The 23894-nt window shown below is 44.5% G+C and overlaps 1 protein-coding gene and 1 long non-coding RNA gene across 5 annotated transcripts in view; one reads left to right on the forward strand and one right to left on the reverse strand.

The window, feature by feature from the left end:
- Positions 1-20671, reverse strand: part of LOC102375745 (exocyst complex component 1) — a 74704-nt gene extending 54033 nt beyond the window's left edge. For 3 of the 4 annotated variants that reach the window (XM_006036731.2, XM_006036730.2, XM_006036729.2), the window contains exons 1-4: positions 20619-20671; positions 10849-10978; positions 9553-9680; positions 1744-1903 (exon numbers count right to left, since the gene is read on the reverse strand). In XM_006036731.2, the coding sequence (XP_006036793.1) occupies positions 1744-1903; positions 9553-9680; positions 10849-10978; positions 20619-20666 (466 nt within the window). In that variant the 5' untranslated portion in view covers positions 20667-20671. Of the gene's footprint in view, positions 1-1743; positions 1904-9552; positions 9681-10848; positions 10979-13284; positions 13340-20618 lie in introns of those variants that run through there. The other variant, XM_025193065.1, reaches the window with a different exon arrangement.
- Positions 657-9050, forward strand: LOC102375580. Its single transcript, XR_325272.3, has 3 exons — positions 657-870; positions 8702-8787; positions 8900-9050. It is a non-coding gene; the product is annotated as an uncharacterized LOC102375580 (long non-coding RNA).
- Positions 20672-23894: the final 3223 nt, after the last annotated feature.

Consider the following 23894-nt stretch of genomic DNA (forward strand, 5'->3'; position numbering starts at 1 on the left):
CAGCAGGCAGAAGATGAATAAAACAACTCCCCCCCCATTATTTTTAAGAGCTCATGATTTTAAATCTGATCTCCTGTTTCTTTGAAGGAAGATTCATGATTTTTTTTTTTTTTAATGCTTGTGGTTGACAGCACTAGCCAGCCATTGCTTATAAATCCCATTTTCCCTAGACCTCTTCAGTAAGGCAGAGTTTCCTGGAGTGTATAGGTACAAGAACAGAGCAGAGGCTTGTGCACAGGAGGAAGAAACACTAATGGTGATGTTAATCTGTGATGCCCTCCCTCTCCCGATTGGAGTGGGCAGCCCTTGTATTTCACCAGCTGTCCTCTGCTCCCTGGCCACAGCCCTTTTTACCTCCCAGTTTGGTGACCGCAAGATTGCTTTCAAAGCAATTGCTGAGCAAAGCAGTTAGCCTAGCAGGGAGAGGAGGAAGCTTTACATATTGCTCCAAGGCTTCTCAAAGCTCTATAAGTAAGCAGGGATAAAATGCCAAGGGAAGGTACAGTAATGTAAAAATGATGTTGTAGCCATGATAATACAGAAATTATGCAAGAGGTAAGGATTTCTTAGGATGATATTTTTGTATTGGAACAACTATGTAGGTGGGATAAAGTCAGAAAAGCTTTTGAATACAAGACAATTCTTCCTCAGGACTCTAATCACATAGTGAAAAAAGTAAAAATTGACCACAGCTGTCCTTGGCAATCCCCAAGGTGGAAGCCATGGAGACAAACCAATCCTGCCGCTGCTGGGCCACTCCCACTGAGTGGGGTGAACTGATCAGGAAGGCAGAGCAGAAAAACAGAAGAATAGAAACAGTTTAGACATAGCTCTGAACCAGTTTGAGGACACACCCCAAGGGAACTGAAGGTAAAAACAGATGTGGATTTCTCTCAGGAAAAAGCCTGAGGATCCTGGGATCCTACAAGCCCATTGTCCTATTTTAAGTACTGTGAAGTATCTGAGAGAACAATTTTCCTTTAGACAATCGAGGCTGATATGAATTAATTACCATTCAGGCTGAGAGTGTTAAAGATTGAATCTTGCTTGTTTTGAAGCGAATCAAAGCCTAGGACAATCAAACTAAGGATAAACCCAAAGTCTGTTTTTGACCCTGAGAAAGTGAGAAGAGGTGGGTTTGTAGTAAATTGGGTATGTCAAAGAAGGTTATAAAGTAAAACGGTGCTGGGGTAAGAGATGGGAGATGTGAATGCAGAGATATGTCTGCGGCAGGAAGTGCTGCTGTGAAAGGTCAGAAGGAAGAGGATTAATCATCCTTTAGAAATATTACTTTACCATAACTAAAGATAAAATGGGCCTCTACCTTCCCTCTTGCTGGTATACAGAGATCTCTATACAGATTGGTTACATAGTCTGTTTCTATTGCTTGAATCTGATTTTTTTTCTCTTTGTTTTTAATGAATCTTGGTTTCCCTTAGATGATCTGCACTTTAGACTACATTGAGGTGAAGTCACAGTGTATGCCCTTGAAGGGAGGTAGTTCTTGACAAATTGGAAGAAAATCATACTTATACCAACGTATTTTCTTGAGGTAGCCCCTTAAGTGTCCCAGGTACTAACTTCTGTTGAGGAAGGTGGAGCAAAAAAGCCAGTGGACCTTAATGTGATGGGAATAAAGGACTTAAGAGTAGAGGGGTCAAAGTGTGTGTGTGTGTGTGTGTGTGTATATATATATATATATATTATGGCATTCTGAATGTGTATGACAAAAGTCATAATTACCTTCCATTGTACAGGAGGGGACATTGACAAATGAGATAATGCCGGAGAGGTATCGGTGGTTCAGCTTCCACAAGCATCTGATAAAGGCATTCTTCTCATCACAGCTGCCAGCTGTCCACTTGTAAACCTTATCAAACTGCAGCTCAAAATCCAGAGTTTCCTAAACACCAATAACAAGAGCTACATTTGATTAGCGCTGTGACCAGAAGGTAGTTACCACACAATGTACACTTTAACATACAGGAGAGTAACATATTTTAATAAATGCAGTGGGTGTTTTAAAAGAGAAAACACCCTCTGTGTCTAACACAGCAGGACCCCATATCCTACAGATCACTAGGCTAAGGGCTAATGGGACAAACCATTTTTCCAAGTTGCACCTCTGAGATTAGCATTTTTAATATCACCAGGAGGTCATGTTGCAAATCAACATTCTGGCAGGGGGTTAATCTGAACTGAGTTCACTGATACAGAACATAACTTGATATTAACAATTCAGTAGCAATTAAGCACTGGCCCAGTCATACCACCTTGGGTGCTGATATTGTTAGATCTCAGACTAAACTGCACTGGGCGCAGAAAGCAAATGGAAGGGAGACATCGAAGGAAAACCCAGCTGCTACCAGCATTGTTGGTGACTCAAACACCTGGTAGGGGGTGTTGTGCTAGTGGTGTGCTCACTATTAAAATGTGTCGGCTTGTGATCACGATGAACCAGATTTTCATTCTCTCCTCTCCCACTTCTCACCTGCTTGTTGCCTCTTATTAGTTATGCCATATCTAATGTGAGATTGACTTCAAGGGAGTTGCCCAATTGGTCAGAAAGAAGTTGGGCAGGAGTCTTCTTGTTAAGCTTTCATGTTCTAAATCAACTGTTGGTTGGCAGTTGCTGATGGTGCTTTCCCCTGAGTTTCTCCCTTGCTGGGAGAGACTCTCTTTTTTTTGGATTTAACCTAGCATCAAAGGATACAGCGTAAGATATGACCTGGAAATCCATGTCACTTGGTGCTTTGGCATGGGTAACATATAGAGAGAGGCTGTGTGTGCAGAAAGGGGAGTGTTTTAGAGTGGAAGTTTGGAAACCTCTTCACTGAGGTGAAGACTGGCCCTGTTGGCTGCTTACAGGGTCAGGGAGGACTTTGTTCCCTGATAACGTAGTATTCCGCATTCTCAGTTTTTATGTTTAAAAAAAAAAAAAAAAAAAAAAAATCTCGGAATTTTTTGGGGTTTATCTTCAAAACATAAAAACCAGGATGAAATCAGGATAAAAGGGAAAAAAAATCAGTTAAACTGCAGAAAAATCGGCAGGGAGGGAGGAAGGAAGGCTGGGACTAGAGAAGGGGCAGGGGGAGGGGTATGGTACAGCCGGTCAGCTGCTTCTGGGGCTGCAGCAGGAAGCAAAGCAGGGGGAGTAGTCAGTGGGTGCGGGGCAGGGAGGTGCAGCTTTTATTGCTATGCACTCCCCAGCAAGGCTGTGGTCTTGGGGGGCCTGTGCTGGGCTCTTCCCCAGGGGCACATGCCCCTGGATCAGCAGCAGGAAGCACATCACACCATGCCCTGCTTTTCTTTCCTAGCTGTGTTTGTGCCCCTCCCCCTGCTGCAGCAGCCTGCTGCCGGTCTGCCCTGGTATTTGCGGGGAGTGGTGCACAGCCAGATGGGGGCGGGGAGGGGGACCTGCCCCTGGCAACAGCACCTCCTGTCCCACCTGGGGTCGGAGCCCGGAGCCCTGCACCCCCAGGCAGTGGCTCCAGCCCTACAGGCCTGTGCAGAGCTGCTTGGTGTAGTGCCCACCACAGAGAATGGGCCCAGGCTCTCCTGCCTGCCCCCCACCCCGGTGGGGCTCGCAGCTCCCAGCACTCAGGGAAGGGCCGAAGCCGATGATGCTGGGGTGCAGCTCGGACCCACCTGCACCGGGAGGAATTCCTGTGGCCTGTCCCACCCCACCCCACCCCGAGTCAGAGCTGGGTGCCCCACATCCCCAGGCAGCAGCTCTAGCCACCCTCTCCTGGACCTCACGTGGCCAGCTCCATTCTTCCAGCCCCCTGCTCCATATGCGGCCGTGGCCATGTCCCCCCCCCGCTATCTGGCTGGAAACCTGTGCCTCAGGTAACTAGCACAGTGGCACTTTTAGCTTACCAGCACCACCCATTTTTCAGTACAAATCCCTGTTAACTAGCACAAGTGGGGAATGCCAGTTTACAGGGATATGAACTGAAAAATGTGAGTAAATCAGTAAAAACTGACTTAAAAAAAATTAGGGAACTTATCAGTGAAAATTGGTAAAAACTGAGAATGCAGAACACTACTGATACACAATTGGCCAAATGAATTCTAGGCTATTTTCCCCTGAATCTTCAGTGATTGGGGTCCTGTCTCCAGCTGGGGCCAATCAGAGTGGACCTTGCTTTGCTGATGCATGGCTGATGTGCCTTGTTTTCAATCAAAATCAAACTGATTACTTGATTTCGGGCCAGGAAAGAATTTTCCCCCAGGTGTCAAATTATCATGGAGCAGGGGGCTTTTTGGGCCCTCTTCTATAACACAGAATAGGAATAATTAGCTACAGCCTGCTGGGAACCACTTACTTAATAAATTCCCTGTCATGGCAGGACCCTTGCACCTTGTTGCCACCTGGTTGTTCCTGTTTTCTGCTTGTGGCACAGAACAGTTTAGTTTCCTGAGAATTGTAATGCTTCCATCTAACCCAGGTTATTGGGCTCACTGCAAGGTCAACAGGGTAAAATGTAATGGCCTGTCAGACAGGAGGTCAGACTAAATGATTTAGTCCTCTCTGGTCTTAAATTTTAAGAAATGAGGAAACCCCACCATTCACTCTAGCTCCCAGGCTAAAATTGCCTATGTTACTTTGTATCACTTCCAAAAGCCTTTCCCTAAATCTTAAATTGACCTGCCAATACTGCTACAGGGGACAGTGCTGGCTGCCTCTGGGGAAGGCATGATAGAATAAGGGGACAGAGCAATAGCAAAGGAAGGTCTGCAGAGACAGGGGTCCTGAGTTAGGAATATTCCACTGAGACTAGCTCCTTCCTCCAACAGTTTATTAGCTCAGCAGCACTGCATGATCCCATCTTCTAGAGAGTTCGCAGGCTGCACTTATTATTGATACTACTACTACTAATAATAATAGGCTCAGGCTTTATGACGATTTATTCAGTCCTGTGACACTTTGCAGCATGCTTTCTAAACACCTTAAAGTGATATATCACACCCCTGCACTACTTTACAGGCTGGATAGCAGCATCTGGAACAGCTTTTAACACCACCGTCTGAGGGGGATTTACAACTGGCATGGTTTATAGCATGCCTTATACCTTATAAGGAGTGATTAAAGCAGGAGGCTATTCAGTAATCGCCTCAAATATTAATACAGTTTCTGTCAAGAGAGGCATAACTTTAAAAGCACTGCCAAATGTGCACTATCAGGGCTTTGGCAGCACCTCATGGAACATGAGTCCAGCATATGTGAGCAGGCCCCAAGTCATTGGCGTTCATTGCACAGAGCACAAGCTGTGCACAGGCTTCATAATCATGTCTGGTTTTTAGCATTCATTTGCCAGTTAGGGTCTCATCTTTCACACTGCCACTCAAGGAGGTTTTCCCAGAGATGTGCTAATTAAAAATATCCTCCCTGCTAATAGTGGTTTTACATGAGCCATTTGTTTTCAGGGGTCTCCACTGATTCAGGGACAAGCAGAGGATAGGGGAACTGTATGGGTTCATTCTGAGGAGGGAAGGATTGGGTTTTGCACTATTTTTGTGGGTTGATTTACAAAATGGGATTGTGGGACCATTACTGGGGACATGTACATTGTAACTCTTCTTGAGAGGAGGATGGACTTCCATCCCAGGGGCCTGCAGTTCTATGGTCTCTTCCCTGGGGGCATGAAGAGGATGAATTTGTGCTAGTTTCGTCCTGGAGGGTGGTCTCTTTTGCTGACCAGATGGCAAGACCACAGCTGTTTATAGTTAAGGGTATAATACATAGCACACACAGGCAGGTTGGCTACTCATCCTAATTACACAGGCCTACCCTGCTTCTTGCCAATCAGACTTACAGGAAAATTAAAAAGTTTTGAATGGATTCTGGGAGCTGTACCATGATAATGCAGATGTCTTCATATGTTGGCCTGATGGATACTGCAACCATTAGGCTGCAAGTTCATTTTTAACAAGGAAACGTCATGATGGAGACACATTGCAATAGCTGATTCAGCTTCCCGGTGAGATTATTATGTCCTGCATAATAAATCCAAATTATAGGCAGTGTGAGCACTCTGGGAGGTATTTCTGGTGCTCAGCTAACTGTTTTCCCTCTTCTGTGAATGGCTGCTGCTGTTGAAGCTACATGGTTTACATTTCCTGTTTTAATCATTTAACATTATTTTCCTCAAATGTCTATGTTGACACTTGAAGGTAACTGCTAAGTCTTTATTTTCTATGAACCCTCCGTTTAAATCTCCAAGCAAAGTGCCAGCAGAGGCAACCATTTTGGCTAGGGGCAGACATTACACATAGCCTGGTCTAAATGATCAGAAACTGGTTTAAACCTGTAACAGAACAGATGTTCAGTGCACATAAACCAGTTTGAAAATGGCTGAAACTGGTTTGAGATAAACCTGGTTGAATGTAGTATCAGACTTAACTGATTTGGCTCCAGACGCTTTATGCAATGTCTGTCCCAGACCCCTTGCTGGTTTAAGTTAAATCAGAGTTATCAGCATCCCAGCGTACTCTCTGGGCTGGTTGGGGCTCTTTGCTACACTGCAGGGCTGGCCCCTCCCTTCTGCTCCCTGGCTGGACAGCTTGTGCCTGCAAGCTTGGCACAGACTTACAGGCACAGCAGGGTCTGCTGGCTTTCCTGTACCCTCCTCTCACCACTCGCTGCTTAAACAGAGATCCCTTCTCCTCCTGTCTGCCACAGCAGGGACTGTAGCCAGCATGTGATATGCTAGCTAATGCCAAGAGGTGTCTGTGTGTGTCTCTCTCTCCAATTTCACTGGGAGAGGAAGACAGAACAGTGACCACTTAGGGCTTTTAGAGCTAATCAACAGGTCAGCTAGTAAGCTGTTTAAGAAGTCTGAAGTAATGTGGAGAGAGGCTATTGTTTTGCTAATTGGGCAATGAAGACTGTTATCAGCCCTTCAGCTGGCTTGCTCACCTGTCAGTTTGCTGCAGACAGTACGACAAAGCAGGGAGGGAGACTGAAAAGTTCTATATCATCAACAGATGCCTGCACTGCACACTCCCCCTTGCCTCAGAGTGCTAGGCTGGGGTTGGGGACTGGCAACACTCCCGCCCCTTGAGCAGGCAGCTGGGAAAAGCCTGGGACCATGCAAGCAGACATCCCTAATGAGAGAGTCCTGCCAGGGCCTGGCTATGCCCTCCTCAGCTCAGCTGTCTGCAGAAGGGAAGGGAGGGCTGCTCCAGCACCCCTGGCTTCTACCCTGAGCCACTGCAGGCATGTACTTGAATATCATTAGTTTAGAGAGAATGTCTGTCCAGTTTCAAACCAGTTCAGCCTAGTCAGGTTAGACTAACCTACAAAGATTGAATCAATTCAGGCTCAGGCTTTTTGAATGTCTGTCCCTAGCCTTTGTGTCCAGCTCATGCAGGCTGTCTCAAAGTACACATACCACACTGGGAACTTTTTCATGGAGCTTTTGTGTTTTGTTATCTGCACTGCTAAGGCAATGTTAGAAGGAACTGTCCATGCAGGGGATAACTGGAATATCATGCAGGAAAAACCAGATGACCTTGAGGACTGGAATACCAGAAACAGGATGGAATTCCATAGTACTAAGTGCAAGATCATGCACTTGGGAACTAATAGCAAGTATTTTGATTATGAAATGGGAGATTCTCAGACATTTCCAGCTGACAAGTGAGCATGTTAGTCAGCCACAAGATGACTATGATCTACCAATGTGATATAGCAGTGATAAAGGTAAATACCATCCTAGAATGTGGCAAACAAGGTAGAAACATGGAAGTATGAATGCCTTGTATAGGGCTTCAGTGTATAGGGCTTACCTGGAACACTGTGAACAGTTCTATGCAAACATCTTCAGCCTGAGCTACTTGGGTGATCAGGAAAAGTAGAACTTATCTTACAAAGGGAGAGCAAAAGAGTAGGGCTTGTGTAGCTTAGGAAACTAAAGGATGAAAGGATATGACTGCTGTCTATAAATCAGAAGGTTTCTAGTCATTAGAGCAATCGGGTTCTGAAAACAGCCTCTTGATAGGAGTAGTGGGGGCAAAAACCCTAGCAGCTTTTAAGATAGACCCTGATCAGTTTATGAAAGGGATTATATGATATGGCTGTCTGTTACACCAGGGAGCCAGACCCAAGAGGTCCCTTCTAGTCCTATGTTCTTAAGACCTGATCTGGCTTGGACATGCTCTCATTGGCTTCAATCAGAGCTGAATCAGACCAGTCTTCTAAAATAAAGATCAGGCTCTCTCTTCTTAGGGCATAACAAAACTGAAATACCAGTTTAGTTTCCACTCCTGTATCGTGAACCCATGAAAATTTGCAAGCGCTATTTTCTAAGCAGGTGCTAGAAAGCAGGCTTTCTGCAGCCTATACACAGGAATATTCTGCTTGTCCTAGAGACAGAGTGGAAAATTATTCTGTTGCTCTCCTTTAATTTATTTCAATGTTTGTACAAACCCAGGCTTATTGCCAAGGCCTCTGGCACATTCACATTAATAAAAAACTAATTATAAGAAATTTAACAACATGCTGCCAACAACTGGCAGCATAAAGGAAATGCTGCTTCCCAAGCTCTCATTTCCCAACTGCAATAATGTCATTGTACAAGTACAAACTCGCCACATCCACTCTCCAGTAACCTTGCTTTTGGAAATAACTTTGTACTTAAGCCTTAATTAGCTATGCAAATAGATGTAAATAACCTATTTCAACACGGACAAGCAGATGGACCCTACAGTGTGTTCTGCAAATGCTGGTGATCTAACAAGGAACCACTTTGCAGAGCTGAGAAAAAAGTCCACCATTCCAAGGTATGTATGAGAATTCCAATAAAGAGCATTAAGAATATAGGAGGATACAAGCCACAGAAGCCAAGTGAACTCTCCTGTAGTTAATAGGAGTCTTTTGTTTTTTAATTTACAGGGTTGCTGTGACATGCTGTATGACAAAGAACAGTCCTTCATTGATTTCTCAGCCTGCTCTGAGATCCAACAAGTCTGCCATTACTACACACACCCCATTTCCTCTTTGTGAAGGTGCATTCCCACCCCCAAACCTCCCTATAACACACATACAACCCTGTCTCCATCCAAAACATATGTCTGAGATAAGTCATCCAAAGCATTCTGGCAGAACTGGTGACCCATTAAGACAGATCAATATTAATTTTCTAATTTTTTTTAGTGGCCCTGCAGGCCAGATACAATGGCCTCGTGGGCCAGATCCAGCCCATGGGCCATATTTTGCCCTGCATAAAAGGCACATCTCTTTGACCAACTAAATCAGAAAGCAGAGATGCCTTTTTTTTTTACTTTTGATGGTTGCTCTCACCAGATTATATTGAAATCAAAGCTGTTCTATTTTTTTTGGTCCTGGATTTAAAATAGTTTAAAATGTTGATTCATTCCCTGTCCTCCCTTCCTTTCACCTACTGCTACCATGCTTCCATTTTGCTCAAAACTAAGACCAGGGCTATATCTCTCTGGCCTCACAATCAGCCCATTCATTTCTCTTTCCATTTACTCACACACTGTGTCATGACCTATACCATGATAAGAAGCAAGAGTTGACAATACCTGATTGACTGTCTTTCCATCTACCAGCTTCAGATACTTTAAGAGCCACCTGTTGGTTATCTTGTACTGTTCACCCCGATCTGCCTTCACCTTCACAAGGAACAGCTGGATTGGCCTATAATTAGCAACTAAGGATAGGGATACAAAACACCAATGTTACTGCTTGGCTAATACATGCATTCCAGGTGTGAGGAGATAGACAGACAGACTTTTACTTTACATATAACTGATGTGTGATGGAACAAGATGTTATAAACATTGCACTGACAGACAAAACTGGTCTCTTGCAGCCTTATCCAAAGTCTCTTTCAGTCTCTAGAAGGAGTCCCACTGACCTCTGTGTTTCCGAACAGATTCTTGTTCTCTTGCCTAAGGTAGATACCACTGCAACAGTAAGACTAAACCCAATGGGATTTATCATAGGTAAATGCCACATTGAAGGAATTTGTATAGCTGGTATCTGGATATTCAGAATTAAGAAATGGATGGAGTTGTACCTTCTTATTCCTGTTTTCACATATGCACCACCTCAAGATAAGCCTCAAACTTGGATTCTCTTTGCTTTAGGCAAGAGTGGCCACATCTACATGAGATGTTGACTACGTAGATGTTACTACATACGCAAGTACTAAATGATGGCACAGTAACTGGAGCTACTGCACAGTAGCCTCACCAAATGGCTTTTTGGTGACACTGACTGCGCATTAGTAGAACGAGCTACTGCGCAGTCACGTTGTGTCACACTCCATGCCAAGTGATGCTACTCTACAGTAACAAGATACTGCACAGTAGTAATGAGCTACTATGCAGTCAGCATCTCATGTAGATGTGGCCAGTATTAACTAAAAGAAGTTATCTTGTAAAAGGGACCCTTCCCAATAAGTTAGCCAAAAGGAGCTACATCTCTTTTCATACATGGCTGATCTGGGACAAATGCTTTTCAGACATTTCAGATCTGGGACAAACACCTCTTTTTCAGACGTGGCTTAAATGGTAAGGTGATGGGACACTGTGGAATGCATAGATCATATGAGATATAATATTTTCAAAAGTGCTTAAGTGGAAAATCAGGAAGTTTTAGGAAAAATTCCTTTGTACTTTTGAAATTCTTTCCTAGAACAATAGAGAAACAGCACTTGAGTTCTACAACATCATATGTGATGTTACAAGGTGTTTGTTCCAGATCCTTAACAACAGATAAAACAAGACAGTAATGGGAATAACAACAAGAATAATAATCTAGGGTCTTGCAGCATATTCTCCATCAGTTTACAGTGAGAGAAGAAAGTTGCTCACCAACTACACAAAGAACAGAGCCCTTCCTTTTCTTTCCGGTTTTCCAGATGTGGACAATTTCCAAGAGTCTCTCATTCAGGGGGGTGAATACATCCTTCTCCAGCAAGAGCCAAGGGGAAGTCATGGTGAACTGTGCAAGAGGCAACAAGCAACAGTTACGTACACTGAAGCTCATCAGTCATCAGAACCTGTGTGAAAACCCTTGTCTCTCCATCCTTTGGGAAAAGGAATTACTGAGATGTGTGTGTGGTACATTGATACAGACACTTGGATTCCAATGGTCTGAGACTGCATCACTATGCACTTTGTGTACAGAAGGCAGAAATGGGTTTTTTATATGGTATGGCCATACAAACAATTTACTTTGTGGTACACAGGTTGTGCCTTAATTGAGCACTGGTTGTCCTGTGGCAGTTACCTATATGTATGCTCTTACCTTAGGGTAAATGGAAGATAATCTGTAGCAGTTCAGCCATCAATGAGGGGGGTAAGCAGCTGTGATTGAGCTGCCATTGCCCATGTGGTAAGACCATGCAGGTGGGCAATGAAGGCATGTCTACATCACTTCCCTAGCTTTCCAAGGGGCGCTGTCCTTGAACATGCATGGAGGATCTGCTTCAACTTTCAAGCCCCAGAAATAGAAATGAGGCAGTTAATGCAGTCTAGGGCTACCTGCCACCACAGCTCTCATGATCTCTGGATCTGGTATGCATCACAGATATGGCTAGGGGGCACCCATAGGACAGCCTTAGCATCCCATTTTTGCGTATGGTGTATGACACAGTACATGCTCATAAGATTCTTTCCCTTGGACCCCCATGTGCGACTGCTCAGGACATGAAATAGAAACATGCAAACAACTGCAAAATAGCTGACACTCAATAAGCTCAAGGCTCCCTTTTACCCAGATATAAATTGTTGGTATGGCACACCCAAAGGTTCCCAGATTTCATGGGCAAGGGGACCATTTTGATCTTCTAGCTTGAAACCCTGCATAACACAGGTCAGAATGTTTTGTGTTTCCCCCTCCCCCCGCAATAGTTCCTGCTTCAAACCCATAATTCCTGGTTGAACTAGACCAGTGATTCTCAGTTCGGGTGCTGTGGCACCCTGGGATGTCTTGAGATCCTTTTAAGGATGCTGCACAATCTTAGGGCTGTTTAGTTTATAAACACCTACACATTATTCACAAGATAAACCCAGAGATTTCAAATAGGAATCCATAGTGTCAAAAGCATTCTGACATGTTGTAGTCTTTCCAAGGTCTTTTCAACAGAAAAATTGCTCTACTATCTTTCCATAGTCAAAAAATGAGTGAAAGCTAAGAGCTGGCACTTCACAAGGGGTGCCTTAAATTTAAAAATGGTTGAGGACCACTGAGCTAGACCATCATGTTTCAAGAACATCCTGGTTTTGGACGGTATGGTTTTGCACTTATTTTAACCCCTGTAACACCACATAGTACAAAACACTTAGAGACCTGTGCCCAGATTTTGAGAATATATTTTAAATATCTTCCAGTTTTCAATGCATCTCAAATATCTGGCATGGCATGGCCTGTCCCCCCATCCCTCCCACCACCGATACTTATTGCCTTGGCTCCCAGCATCCAAATGCATATAAAACCAGCACTGGAAGTAGCTTTGAGATGAGGGTTGCGGGGGGAGGAGGGGGTGACTGGTCCACTGTGGGGAGGGGATGGATGGGTGAAGGCCTGGGGGCCAAAAATAGCGCAGTGCCAGGGGGCAGGTAGGAAAAGCTCAACTTTTTGTAGAGCAGTTCCATTCACTGGTCTAACTCTCAGTGATTGAGTTTGAGCGCACATCAGTCCAGGTCTGTCTTAGACCAGGCTCCATCATTTCGAGGCCAGTCTGCACACACAGAACTTCTGTACAGGTGCAAGTATAGGTTGGTTTCTGATTACTAAGACTGGGTCTAGTGTAAGGTCTGCATCGGAGCAAACTAAGTTAGATCAGGTGGCCATTTTTAATGAGATCTAACCTCCCCCTCCCCCTACAAATGTCTGCATGTAGCCCTTTCAAGCCTCCCCAGGTTGCTCTACCTCAGAAGCCCCAGAGGCTTCTCAGTGCTGGATGAGCTCTAGCGCAGGCTGGGGAGGGGGAAAGGAGCTGACACGGCAGCCCAGGCCTACGTACATTGGTTCAACCAAGGTCTGGGAAAGAGCTGTGTGACGACACATGGGCACAGAGCTCATGTCACTTCCAAAGCCCCCAGATGGGCAGCGCGCTCCTGTGGCTTCCCCAACCCTTCCTTACCTCCCTCTGGCGCCGCTCGCTCGCCCCAAACCACCTCCGCCCCCAGTTTTCTCACTCCACCCACAACCCCGGTGCTCCTCCTCCTCATGGCGCCTCTGTCTCCCTTCTCGGGCCCTCATGCAGGGCTGCACACCTTGCTCAGCAGTTACAGGCCACCCACCTCTGCTGGGGCTGCTGCCACACTTCCCAGTTAGCTCCTTGACCCGCTGTCCCTCAGCTCCTCCCCCAGGTCCATAGAGGCTCTGCCATTGGTTGGCGGGGGCAGAGAGCACTGAGGAGCTGGCAGGGAAAGGAGGAGAAAGCAGCCCCCTGCCACTCCAGCTGCCCCCACCCTTCCTCCCTCTCCTGGGTTCCCCACTCAGTGTCTGGTCCTGGAGGAGCTGAGTCTCAGAGAACAAGCAGGACTCTTCCCAGGATAGTGCAACTGGCTTCTCCAGCCTCCATCTCTGTTCTCTAATGGCCTGCATTGGATAAAGAGCTCTGAATGGTTCTTCCCTGGGTAAAAACCTTCAACAATAAACCCCCAGTGCCGAATATGGAAAGAGCCAGCCCTGCATGCAACACTGAAACTGTGGCAACCAGTTGCTACTGACAGCATGTGGGCTGAAAAATCCTGAGTGATGGCTGTGGGAGGGAGGGGAGTTTGACACACACGTAATTTTGAGTAGTCAGCAAATAAACACCTTAATCAGACAGTTTCCAAACTGTTAGGGAAAATTCTGCCTGCAGACTATTTTAAGCAGTCCCACATGCGAGAAAATCACCTCCTCCAACCAGAAATTATTATTCAAACTCAAAAGTGCTGGAATTATGGCAAGTACTAAGAAAACAAGGACTTCTGCACTATAGAAAGTTAACATTATGCAGGTGAGATTGGGAATTGGTGCATATGATTGACCCTTTCATGTGGTTATGAAAGTTAGACACTTCTAAAAATACTGAGCCACAAAGCATCTACCATTTCAGGCTCTAGGATATCAGTCAGATATCCAATATGTTGAAAATCAGTCAGATATCCAATATGTTGCACTTTGCAAGGGCCCAGCTTCTTGAAATACCAGGTAAAATAATAATTTTTTTTCTGTGCACCCATTGCCCAGTTAGTACTCAGCAACTCAATTCCAATATTTTTATATCAGAAGGAAAACCAGGAAGTGTGTGTGTAGGGGTGCTGCGGGAAAGGTGGGGCTGCAGAGTCAGCCTTGTTGGAGATGGAGTGTTATCCACCTCTGCCATGAGCATAGATGATGGTAAGTACTGACTGACAATCCATGAATAGGAAACATCATGTGAAGAAAAATCATGAGAAATGGAATTTACTGTGCCCTAATACCAGCACATGTATAGATTGTGATGCTTTACTGTGGAGCTAATTAGTCAAATGCATTACAGCACATGTGTAGATATATTCACTGACTCCTCCTCTAACAGAGCTGGTTGAAAATCAAAATTTCTATCCCATGGAAGTGGTGCATCATAGGAGATGGATTTTGGCTAGATAGTCTAGCCCCTTGTTGAAAACAGGGACATGAGTCTATGGCAGCACTCTAGCAACTTGAGTAGACACAGGTTAACATCAAACTGAGCAGACAGGAAACCTTTTAATGGTGTTTCACAAATGGAAAGTCTTTGGTCTGAGTAAATGCAATGCAATAGGAAACAGTTCATTTTCCCAATGGAAAAGTAAAACTTTTAGCAACACTGACATTTTTCTGCAGCAAATTTCAATTTGGATCATCTAAAATCTACTTGGAACAGCATCTCCCATCAAAAAATGTATTTTGATGGAAAATCACCTGTACCCTCTAACCGCAGGATCATGGTTCAGTGTATCCAATATAAATTGTCTTCAGCAATAAAGAAGAAGGTATATTAATTAATGAGTATAATCATTTCATCAACGAGCACTTGTGATATTAGAAAATCTTATATTTCAGGTGGAAAAAGGGCAACAGGGAACACAGGAAAGAAAGATTTGAATGTTAGAGTCACAGAATAAAATAGATCATGTTTAATGCAAAAGTTTTTAATAATAAAGATGAGAGAGAAAATATATAAACACTAAAATACTTTAGAGAGATTTAGAGTAGAGTAGATTTTAAAAGGATGATACAGAAAGTTTCTCATAAAACAGTACCTGTTGCTTAATATATATGATAATTATGCAGATACAGCATAGAAATTAAACCCTCTTAGACAGTGATTAATCTTCCAGCTCAGTCACTTAGTTAACTAGACTGCAATCACACCAACAATTATTCAAAACTTTTTTTTTGTGGAGCTAGGACAAAGCAAAGATTTATCTTTAAATTATTCTGCCACATCTCTTTGAGTTCAGTGTCCCAATTGAGTTATCTTTGCTTCTCCATTGCTGACAGTATTTCATATCTCTCCATTTAAGGCCCTTGTAATGATGTTCGCCTACAAAGGCACACAGGATAGCAGCCTTGAGATAAGACTGTCTACGCCAGCTCTTGCTTTTGAACTCACTAACACATTTATAACAGGACCCGAGCAACAGCTAAATGGAAATGATTGAAAACCAAGCTAATAGAAGGATCACCTTCTCCCTGCTGACTTACTCTAGAAAGAATAATATCTTCCTTGAGCATTATTGAAAAGCTGTCTGTACCAGAGCTATTTAACTCCTTGTTTTCTAGAGTGAATGCACAAGAATGAAGAACCTCAGTGAAACCCCATTGGAATTTCCACAAAAATCCAGATTACCCATCTAGAAAGATTATGGACAGGAAGACAAAACATTAATAAGAGGAAGAACATTCAGAGACTTTACCAGCCAAGTCTTGTTGAGGACAAATTGTGGGATTCTAGTCACAAGAAGTCTTAGAACAGGAAGCAGTGTATCGGCTAAATAAAAGCGTTAAGAACAAAACAGGAAGTCTGAAGGACCTGACAGTGGAGCTGTGAGCAACAGTCTTGAGGTTGGTGCCGGAAATAGCTGACATCCACAGCTGAGAGCTGCAGAAAACAGGTGCAGGTTAATTTAAGTGCAGTATCAAAAGAGCCAAAAAGAAAATAGTTGTTGGCAAGAAGCAAAGTGGGCCAGGAGGGAGAGAAAAGACTGGCTTTTAATTACTTTTTCTTTTTTCTGAAGGGATTTGAGTTTCTGAATGGAAGGGAGCTACAATGCAACTCCCAATGGGATATTACTTTAGTTCACAGCCCCTAATGATAGCCATCAATTTCTTCTCCTTAAAAAGTGCCTATTGATCTAAGAGTGAGAAACACTGATGATAAGGCATGATATGCCCTGAGTTAATACCTGAGCACAAACATAACTTTAAGCACTTGGGGAATCACATCTTGATTCATGTGAAGCATGAGTGTCAGGATGTTAGGTCTATGTCGTGTCAGGGTTGAAGGAAGTCTTATGTAGAGTTTAGATTATGGTTGTATGGGCTGGTTTGGAAAGGGATGATTCTGCCTCAGGCTGGGGGTTGGACTAGATGACCTCTGGAGGACCCTTCCAGTACTACTTCTCTATGACACTATGAGTTTCAGACCCATTGAAATCAATAAGTTGGTGGATGTTTTGGGGTAGAAATGGGGATCAGCAGTGGGAGCGTTACTCTTATAGTGCGAAAGGCTTTTTTGATGAGGGTGGATTTTCTAAAGATAGTCAGACTTGTCTGATCTTCCCTGGAAGATTGCTCCTGTCCAGGTCCTCTGGAGATAAAGTCTTTTGGCCCCCAGATCTCCTTCATCCCACACATTGTAATGTGTCATGACATAGATGATTGCTGTTAGGTCATAGATCAAAACTCTGCCTTTGCTGTAGCTGGGGCTTGATCCATATTTTTGAAGATTAGGATGAAAACCTTAAACTGGCAGTGGGACCTGACTGAGAGCTGGGGCAGGGACTTGAACCTGGGCCTGAAGTGCTGAGGGCAGTTTACACCAAAGAAAAGGCTGGCAGCTGTTTGCTGTATCAGTAGTAGCTTGTACATCATCTCCGCATTTAGCTTCAGAACGAATGAACCACATCAGTCCAGCCTGGAGGTAACAAATGCATGGATCACTGCAGTCAGGTTCTTGCCAAAAATGAAGGCACAAAGATTCCAAGAAAACGGGGGGTAAAATAAGACATTGTTAAATGCTGACAAGTCCTGCAAGCTTAGTGAGAAGTCCAAAGGGACCTCAGGGCTTTGTACCAGACCCTATCCCAACCTGTGATGCTGGTTAGGTTCTTAAAGAAGTGTTATGTGTTTTTAGTTCCCATTGACTTCAAAAGATATGAAAGGTGTGCAGAACCTCTTCAGGACCAGGATATTAGTGCCCAGGATCACTGTGAATCTTGTAGAAGCTCCAAGGCATGGGGTCGATAAAACTCTACTTGCGAATAGCATAATATGCCACTGTACCATGGTTGAATCCTGGCAGATCAGGAGAACACTGGTACCTATGAGCATGGAAACTGGATTCCAGTCACGATAAATCTTTTAGGGTAGCTCAGTTCCAAGCCTACAAACACTGCACAGGCTGGCATGTCTTAATATTACATAAATACATCTGTGCCACCCATTTCTCTCCCCACACAGGAGTTTACAGACTAAAACATGGAGATTCCTAGTTAGAAGGTCTTGCTCCTCTGTTCAAGGTCAGACCAATTGCCACATTTGGGATCAGGAAAGAATTTTACTACAAGGTTTGATGGTCTTGGTCTGTGGTGGGTTTTGCCTTCCTCTGTAATGGGGGGGTGGCCTTTTTCCATGGAACTCTTGTATGTATTTTAATAACTTTTGCACTAGTAGGACATGTTGATGGTGCCCTCATCCCCCTGATTTACCTGTGGCAGGTTTAGGGGTTTTTGGTGTGTTTGGGTAACATGCCTTGTACTTGTGTGACAGGCTTGCTTGCATAGTTTTAGGAATAGATTAGACAAATATAGGGTTGGATGGTTTAGATAGGGATGAACCTGCCTTGAACAGGGGGCTGGACTAGATGACCTCTTGAGGTCTCTTCTAGCCTTATTTTATATTATTCTAAACTAGCAGAGTAGAGAAATAAATGGCCACTGAAAGACAGTGAGTTTTTTGTTTCACTGTTTTATTTACCAAATACCAACAAGATTGTGCCTTGGTTATCATCATTAGACACTGACCTGTCAGGGGCCATGATCCTTTCTCCCTATTGTGAGGCATACTAAACTGTGGTCACAGCTGAATACAGGACAGATGATCAGAATCATATATGGGTGAAAGGTTTCAGTGCATTAACCGCTGGCATGGTGCTTGCTGTGCAAAATATGGTATATGGTAATCAAAGAAAGCAGAATCCATGCAACTTCTGTGTCTGGAGAAACAACTTGTTTAGTTCACTAGGATTAAACACATTACGTGCACAGTAGAGTTTAATTTAGATAGGACAAATATCATGCAACAGCCAAAATGTAATAGGGCTGCATAGCAAGAATGCAGTAACATAATGTAATTTACTGCTAGAGTGCAAGGATACTGCAACAGGATATTCCTTCATGATTTCCTTCATATCTTTTCAGTGAAGCAATTTTCTTGGCCTCTTCTGTCTGAAATGGAGGGCTCACCTCTTCCACCCTGCCTGCTCACACCTCCATTAACAGTAATGGACAATGTATACAGTCATACTGTGGAAAGAATAGGACAACACAGTCCAGTAGGATAACTCACCCTCATGCTAGTTCAGAATGCAAGCACTGGATCCACTGGGGTGGAGTTACTTTTCAGAACTCTATAGCTTGCCTCATGTTAAAAGGAAAATGCATGCAGTCTGAGCAAGGAAGAACTTATCAACCAACACGGAGTTTGGTTAATTTACAGTGTAGGAATTACAAACAAGTTCCTCATTAGCACTGCAGTCTCAGATAATAGGCCACAGCCAGAACTGGTTCCCCATGGCACAGACCAGGACATTACAGAACCAAGATATCCAACCTCCAGACCGACACACTCATTGCTGGACCAGTCTTTTCTCACTAAGTCTGTTGCACCATAGAAGAAAACATCTGTCTGTCTTTCCACACCTCTTCTCTTACTAAACATTCTCAGGAAGATTCATTAGGAAATGGCCAGTGATTCCAGTCATCTCCCCTTGGGGCCAGGATTCTCAACTCTGTTAACCCTATCCAAGGCTTTTTGTCCTTCTGATCTTTCTCTTGATTTGGCAGGTTCTTCACCCAGCTTGGAAAACCTGTCACCTTGTACCTGGTAGCTGGGTTTGTTAAAGGGAAAGCTTTTTGCTTTTCTTGGAAAATTCCCTCGGGATTAATGACATCACATATCTGGTCATACATGTTCTTTTGGCAAAGAAGGGGAGAGTTATGGTGTGACACAAGGTCAGCAAACTTGTGACCTCCACTGCAATTTGAACTTAAGGCCCCTGGAAGTGAAAGGTCACTACAGAAACACAAACTACAGCACCTGGTAGGGCTAATGTCAAGCCAAACCATTCATTTTTATTTCTCTTGCATCTCCCTGTTTCTGCATGGACAGAAGTGTTTCAACTTGTAATACATAAGCAAAAAGAGGAACTGGAACCTGATTCTCCTCTGCTTGGATTGTCATTGTTGTCATCAACACCTGTGTAAACCCTTCCTCTTCTGTCACCCCCATGCACCTGGTAGTAGAGAACTACATCCATTGCAAGCCTCAGCATCAGGCAATGCTTTGACAGGGACAAGTGTAGCCAGAGCTTTGACCTATGCAGTATGTCATCTCCCAGACTGCTTTGGGGAGACTCCTGGGATTATCCAAATGAATTAAGGAAGTGCTAGCAGATGACACTCAAGGTGCACATAAGGAGAAAAAGAGTTCCCTTCCCTGCTTCCTCTTTGTGATTTTGCCTATTTAAACCTGGGAAGGGATTGCTGCTCCCACTGAAGGCCAAGACAGATGAAAGCTATTTCTGTGCCGAGAGATCTCACATCACCTTCAGAAGGGCTCTTCTTAGGAAGCTCCTCAGCCTGTCATCGGTGTCTCTTACCTCTTGCCTGTGTTTTTGCAGTCTTTGCTGCCTGCATCTGCAGCAGAGCCGGTTTCCCATTCCATTAGCCAGTCTGTGAATTAAAAGCTGGATCTGCCACTACAAAGAGTTTCCACACCTCAGAGCTAATGAAAAGAGGATTGGTTCTAAGCTGCCTTGCCACTCCTCTAATGCCAAGCTGGTTGGAGGGTCCCTGGCATAATTTAGATTGGGGTGTCAAAGATAGAGCCCGTGGACTGGCCGGAATGGGTGTTTGTTCAAAGCCAGTCTGGGTAGGGTGACCATGCTATGTGAAAAAAAATTGGGGGTGGGGGTATTGTATGATTGGTACCACCCGGAAGAGCTCTACAACAAGAAGTGAGCATTGGCGGGGGGGAGTGACACAGAGCATGAGCGAGGGCAGGGCTGCCCAGAGGGGGGCCACTGGGGCAATTTGCCCCAGGCCCCTGCAAAGCACGGGCCCCCTGCCTCAGCTCCTGTGTGTACCATTGGCCCCTGCCCTGCGACCTCGCTCACCAGAATTCTTGGTATTTTGTCTTCATGAAAAAGAGGAAATTGGTGCATTGAAGTCTGAGATGACACTGAATCATTCTCAACATGTAATTGTGACATTATGGGACCCGTCCTGACCCTGAAGTAAATAATATACATAGTTGTGTGTGAAACAGATGCTAATTTGAGGCTTAAGTGATTGTTGCATTGATGTCCAAGGGGGAATCTAAACCAATCACAGTAAGGTAACATCTTTCTTTATCTCTAGGCAGCAATAGAGACAAGATGGATCAGGCAGGCGTATGATTGGCCTAGGCTAAGGCCTAGGCCAAGTAGCCCTGGTTACAGAGTCTGTTGTGAGGAGAGAAGGAACAGGGAAGATTTAAGGAGGGATTGGTGGCAGAGCCGGTCTGTTGTCACAGAAAGACCTCCAGGGGAAAGGGTTCAAGTCGTGAGTGAATGTCAGCTCTGTGGGTTCTTAAGGGCCAAAGTCAGAAATGAATTTGCAAGAATATAATAATTAAAATTATATATATTGTTTTCTTTATATTTGCCAGGGAAAATAACAACATTAGACCTAACGCATATTCAGGTTCACGTATTGCCCCACTTCAAAAAGTACTTAAATGCAGTGTCTATATAACTCTTGGGAGAAAAAAAAAATCAAGTCCTTCTTGATTGAAGAAGCCTGTGCTCCAAACTGCAAATCTTGCTTTCAGTATTGCAGAGATTACTTCTGGTCCTTCAAACAGCAGTAGTTGCTTACTAAAGCCCATAAGGATATGAACAGTCTCACAATGCCCTTAATCAAGGGGTTTAAGGCTAAATATACATGTCTATTCTCCAGCAACAGTACAAAGACAATTCTCCTTCCTCTGCAGGGGCAATGTGTAGGAGGTGCACGTGGGTAGTGCACCCTGCAGTGCACAGTCTTTAAACCTACGTCGTACCCATGCTATGGAGAAGAGCCCTGAAGTGAAAACATATTTTGGAAATGTACATAAGCTGTACACTGTATTTTCATACAGTCCTGCAAAATGGAAAATTCTTCAGGAAACTGCAGGACTTTCTCTTCACTCTGTGTCAACAACTAGATGGAGCTCAAGAATCAATGGTGTTCGCCCCCTCATGAAAAATCCTAAAGGGATGCTGGATTCTCTCTTCAAAATTGAGGAAGAATTGGACTTGACAGCAGAAACCCATGCTGAAGTTTCAGGTCTCACTGAGTAGATGCAATCCTTTGAGTTCATCCTTCTGACTACAGTGTGGCACAAGATATTGCAGTCCATCAATATCTGAAGCAAGCTTGTCCAAGGATCCAAGCTCACCATGGAAGAAGAGGTGCAACATGTCAAGAGCCTCCTGAAAGAAATTCAATGGTTGAATAATTCCTGGCCAGATCTTCTCACAGAAGCTAAACTTATCACTGAGAGGCTAGGTATCACCACTGAATTCAAGAGAACTCACAGAAGAATCCAAAGGATGAAGTGTTTTCACGATGAGCCAGCCAATACAGAACACACAATCTCTTCCCCTGAAGATAAATTCAGGGTTGAAGTGTTCATCACAGCCATGGATAAGCTCCTCTCAGATCTTCAAAGCCTAGCTGAGATCATAGGGAAACTCTCAAGCTGGTTCTCACCCATACTTGACCCACTAGCTGTCGCAGAGGATGAAGAAATTGTAAAGTTTGCAGGGTCCCTGTCCACCACATGCCCACGAGATGTGAACAAGGATGAGTTGCAAGATGAACTTTGCCCGTTTTAGAAAATCAGGAAAGACTCAAATTTGTGCACCTCTGAAGGAGCCATGGGCACTGCACTTGAGCTTCTCAACTGGATTTATGGCAAAGGTGTAGAATCTGTGTTCCCTTAGATATGCATTTGCTTGAGAATGCTCATTGCCTTGCCAGTCTCTGTTGCATCCGGGAATGCACTTTTAGTAAGTTTAAGATTATTAAGAAGTACCTGCGGTCAGCGATCGGGAGGATAGGCTGAACCATTTGATCATGCTCTCAGCGGAGAATGTACTTGCAAAGCAAATAAATTATGATGATGTAATTGACAACTTTGCATCCATGAGGCAAGAAAGAAATACTTTACTTAAACTTTTCTCTTCTCATTTTGTTCCTAAGTTCCTAACTTTGTAGTATAAGTTTAATAAATGTTTCACTTGCAAACTGTTAATGTAATTTTGCTTTAGTAACCTGTCTCCAAGGTAAATTCTCTACTTAGCCCTCCTTGCTGGGGGAACAAGTGGGAAAGCTGGCTTGTTCCCACTTCCCAGGGCAAGGGAAGGAGGGATGCATGCGTGCAAGAATTCTTGCACATGGTCCCCCAGTTTTGTACACACACAAATGGGTCCTTGTAGAGGGCAGTGGTGGGGCCCCCAACATCACACCTGCCCCAGGCCCCATAAACCCTCTGGGCAGTCCTGAGTGAGGGGTGGCCGGAGAAATGGAAGAGAGGTGAAGAGAGCTGGCTGCCCTCCCTCCCCAGCCCCACACATGTGCACACAGTAGGAGGAGGTGAGCGCTGCTTTCCCCTATGGGGGTGCTTTAAGGGTGGGTTTGCCCTTCTGGAGCGTGCTGGGCCATAGACCTTGTGACGTCTCTGAATGACACGTGCAGCAAGAGGAACAGAGTGCCAGAGACTGCGGGGACTGAGGAGTGACACATGGGAACTGTATCAAGGGGAATCCAGGACAAATGGTGTCACAGAGTCATCCGGGACCAGGACTTGATGTTTACATTTTAGGACTATCCTGCCCAATTAGGGATGGGTGGTCACCTTGGGTCTGGGACCTACGCTGCACACAACCCTCCCCCCACCTCAGTCTAGGGGTGGGCTCGGGACACTGTGCACTGGATTTTGTACGGGGCTGGGGGCAGAAGCAAGAGGGATCTGTGGGCCTCATCCAGCCTGTAGAAGACACCAGCATAACTTGTCTAACCCATGGGGCTGAACGAGTTTGACAACCCTGATTTAGATCATCCAAAAGGCTGCTGTAAATTATGCAGATGTAGCAGTTCCTTCAGGACTTCTGACAGGCCAAGGATTGGATGGTATGGTTCAGTTTTCTCCACCCAGGTATTCTCACCAGAGTTCCTGGCTTGTCACATTTCAGTCTCTGATATGCCTCTAACATGAGGGTAGGTGCCTTAGGACTGGCTGTACTGACCCTATCACATTCAAAATGTTCCCTCCATCAGAGAAACCCACACTTGCCCCATTAGTGCAACTCTGCAACAGTTTTGCTTTGCTGAGGCACTGCACAGCAGCACAAGCCACAGCCAGAGAT

The sequence above is a fragment of the Alligator sinensis genome, unplaced genomic scaffold (genome assembly GCF_000455745.1).
Source record: "Alligator sinensis unplaced genomic scaffold, ASM45574v1 scaffold92_1, whole genome shotgun sequence".
NCBI classification, from domain to species: domain Eukaryota; kingdom Metazoa; phylum Chordata; order Crocodylia; family Alligatoridae; genus Alligator; species Alligator sinensis.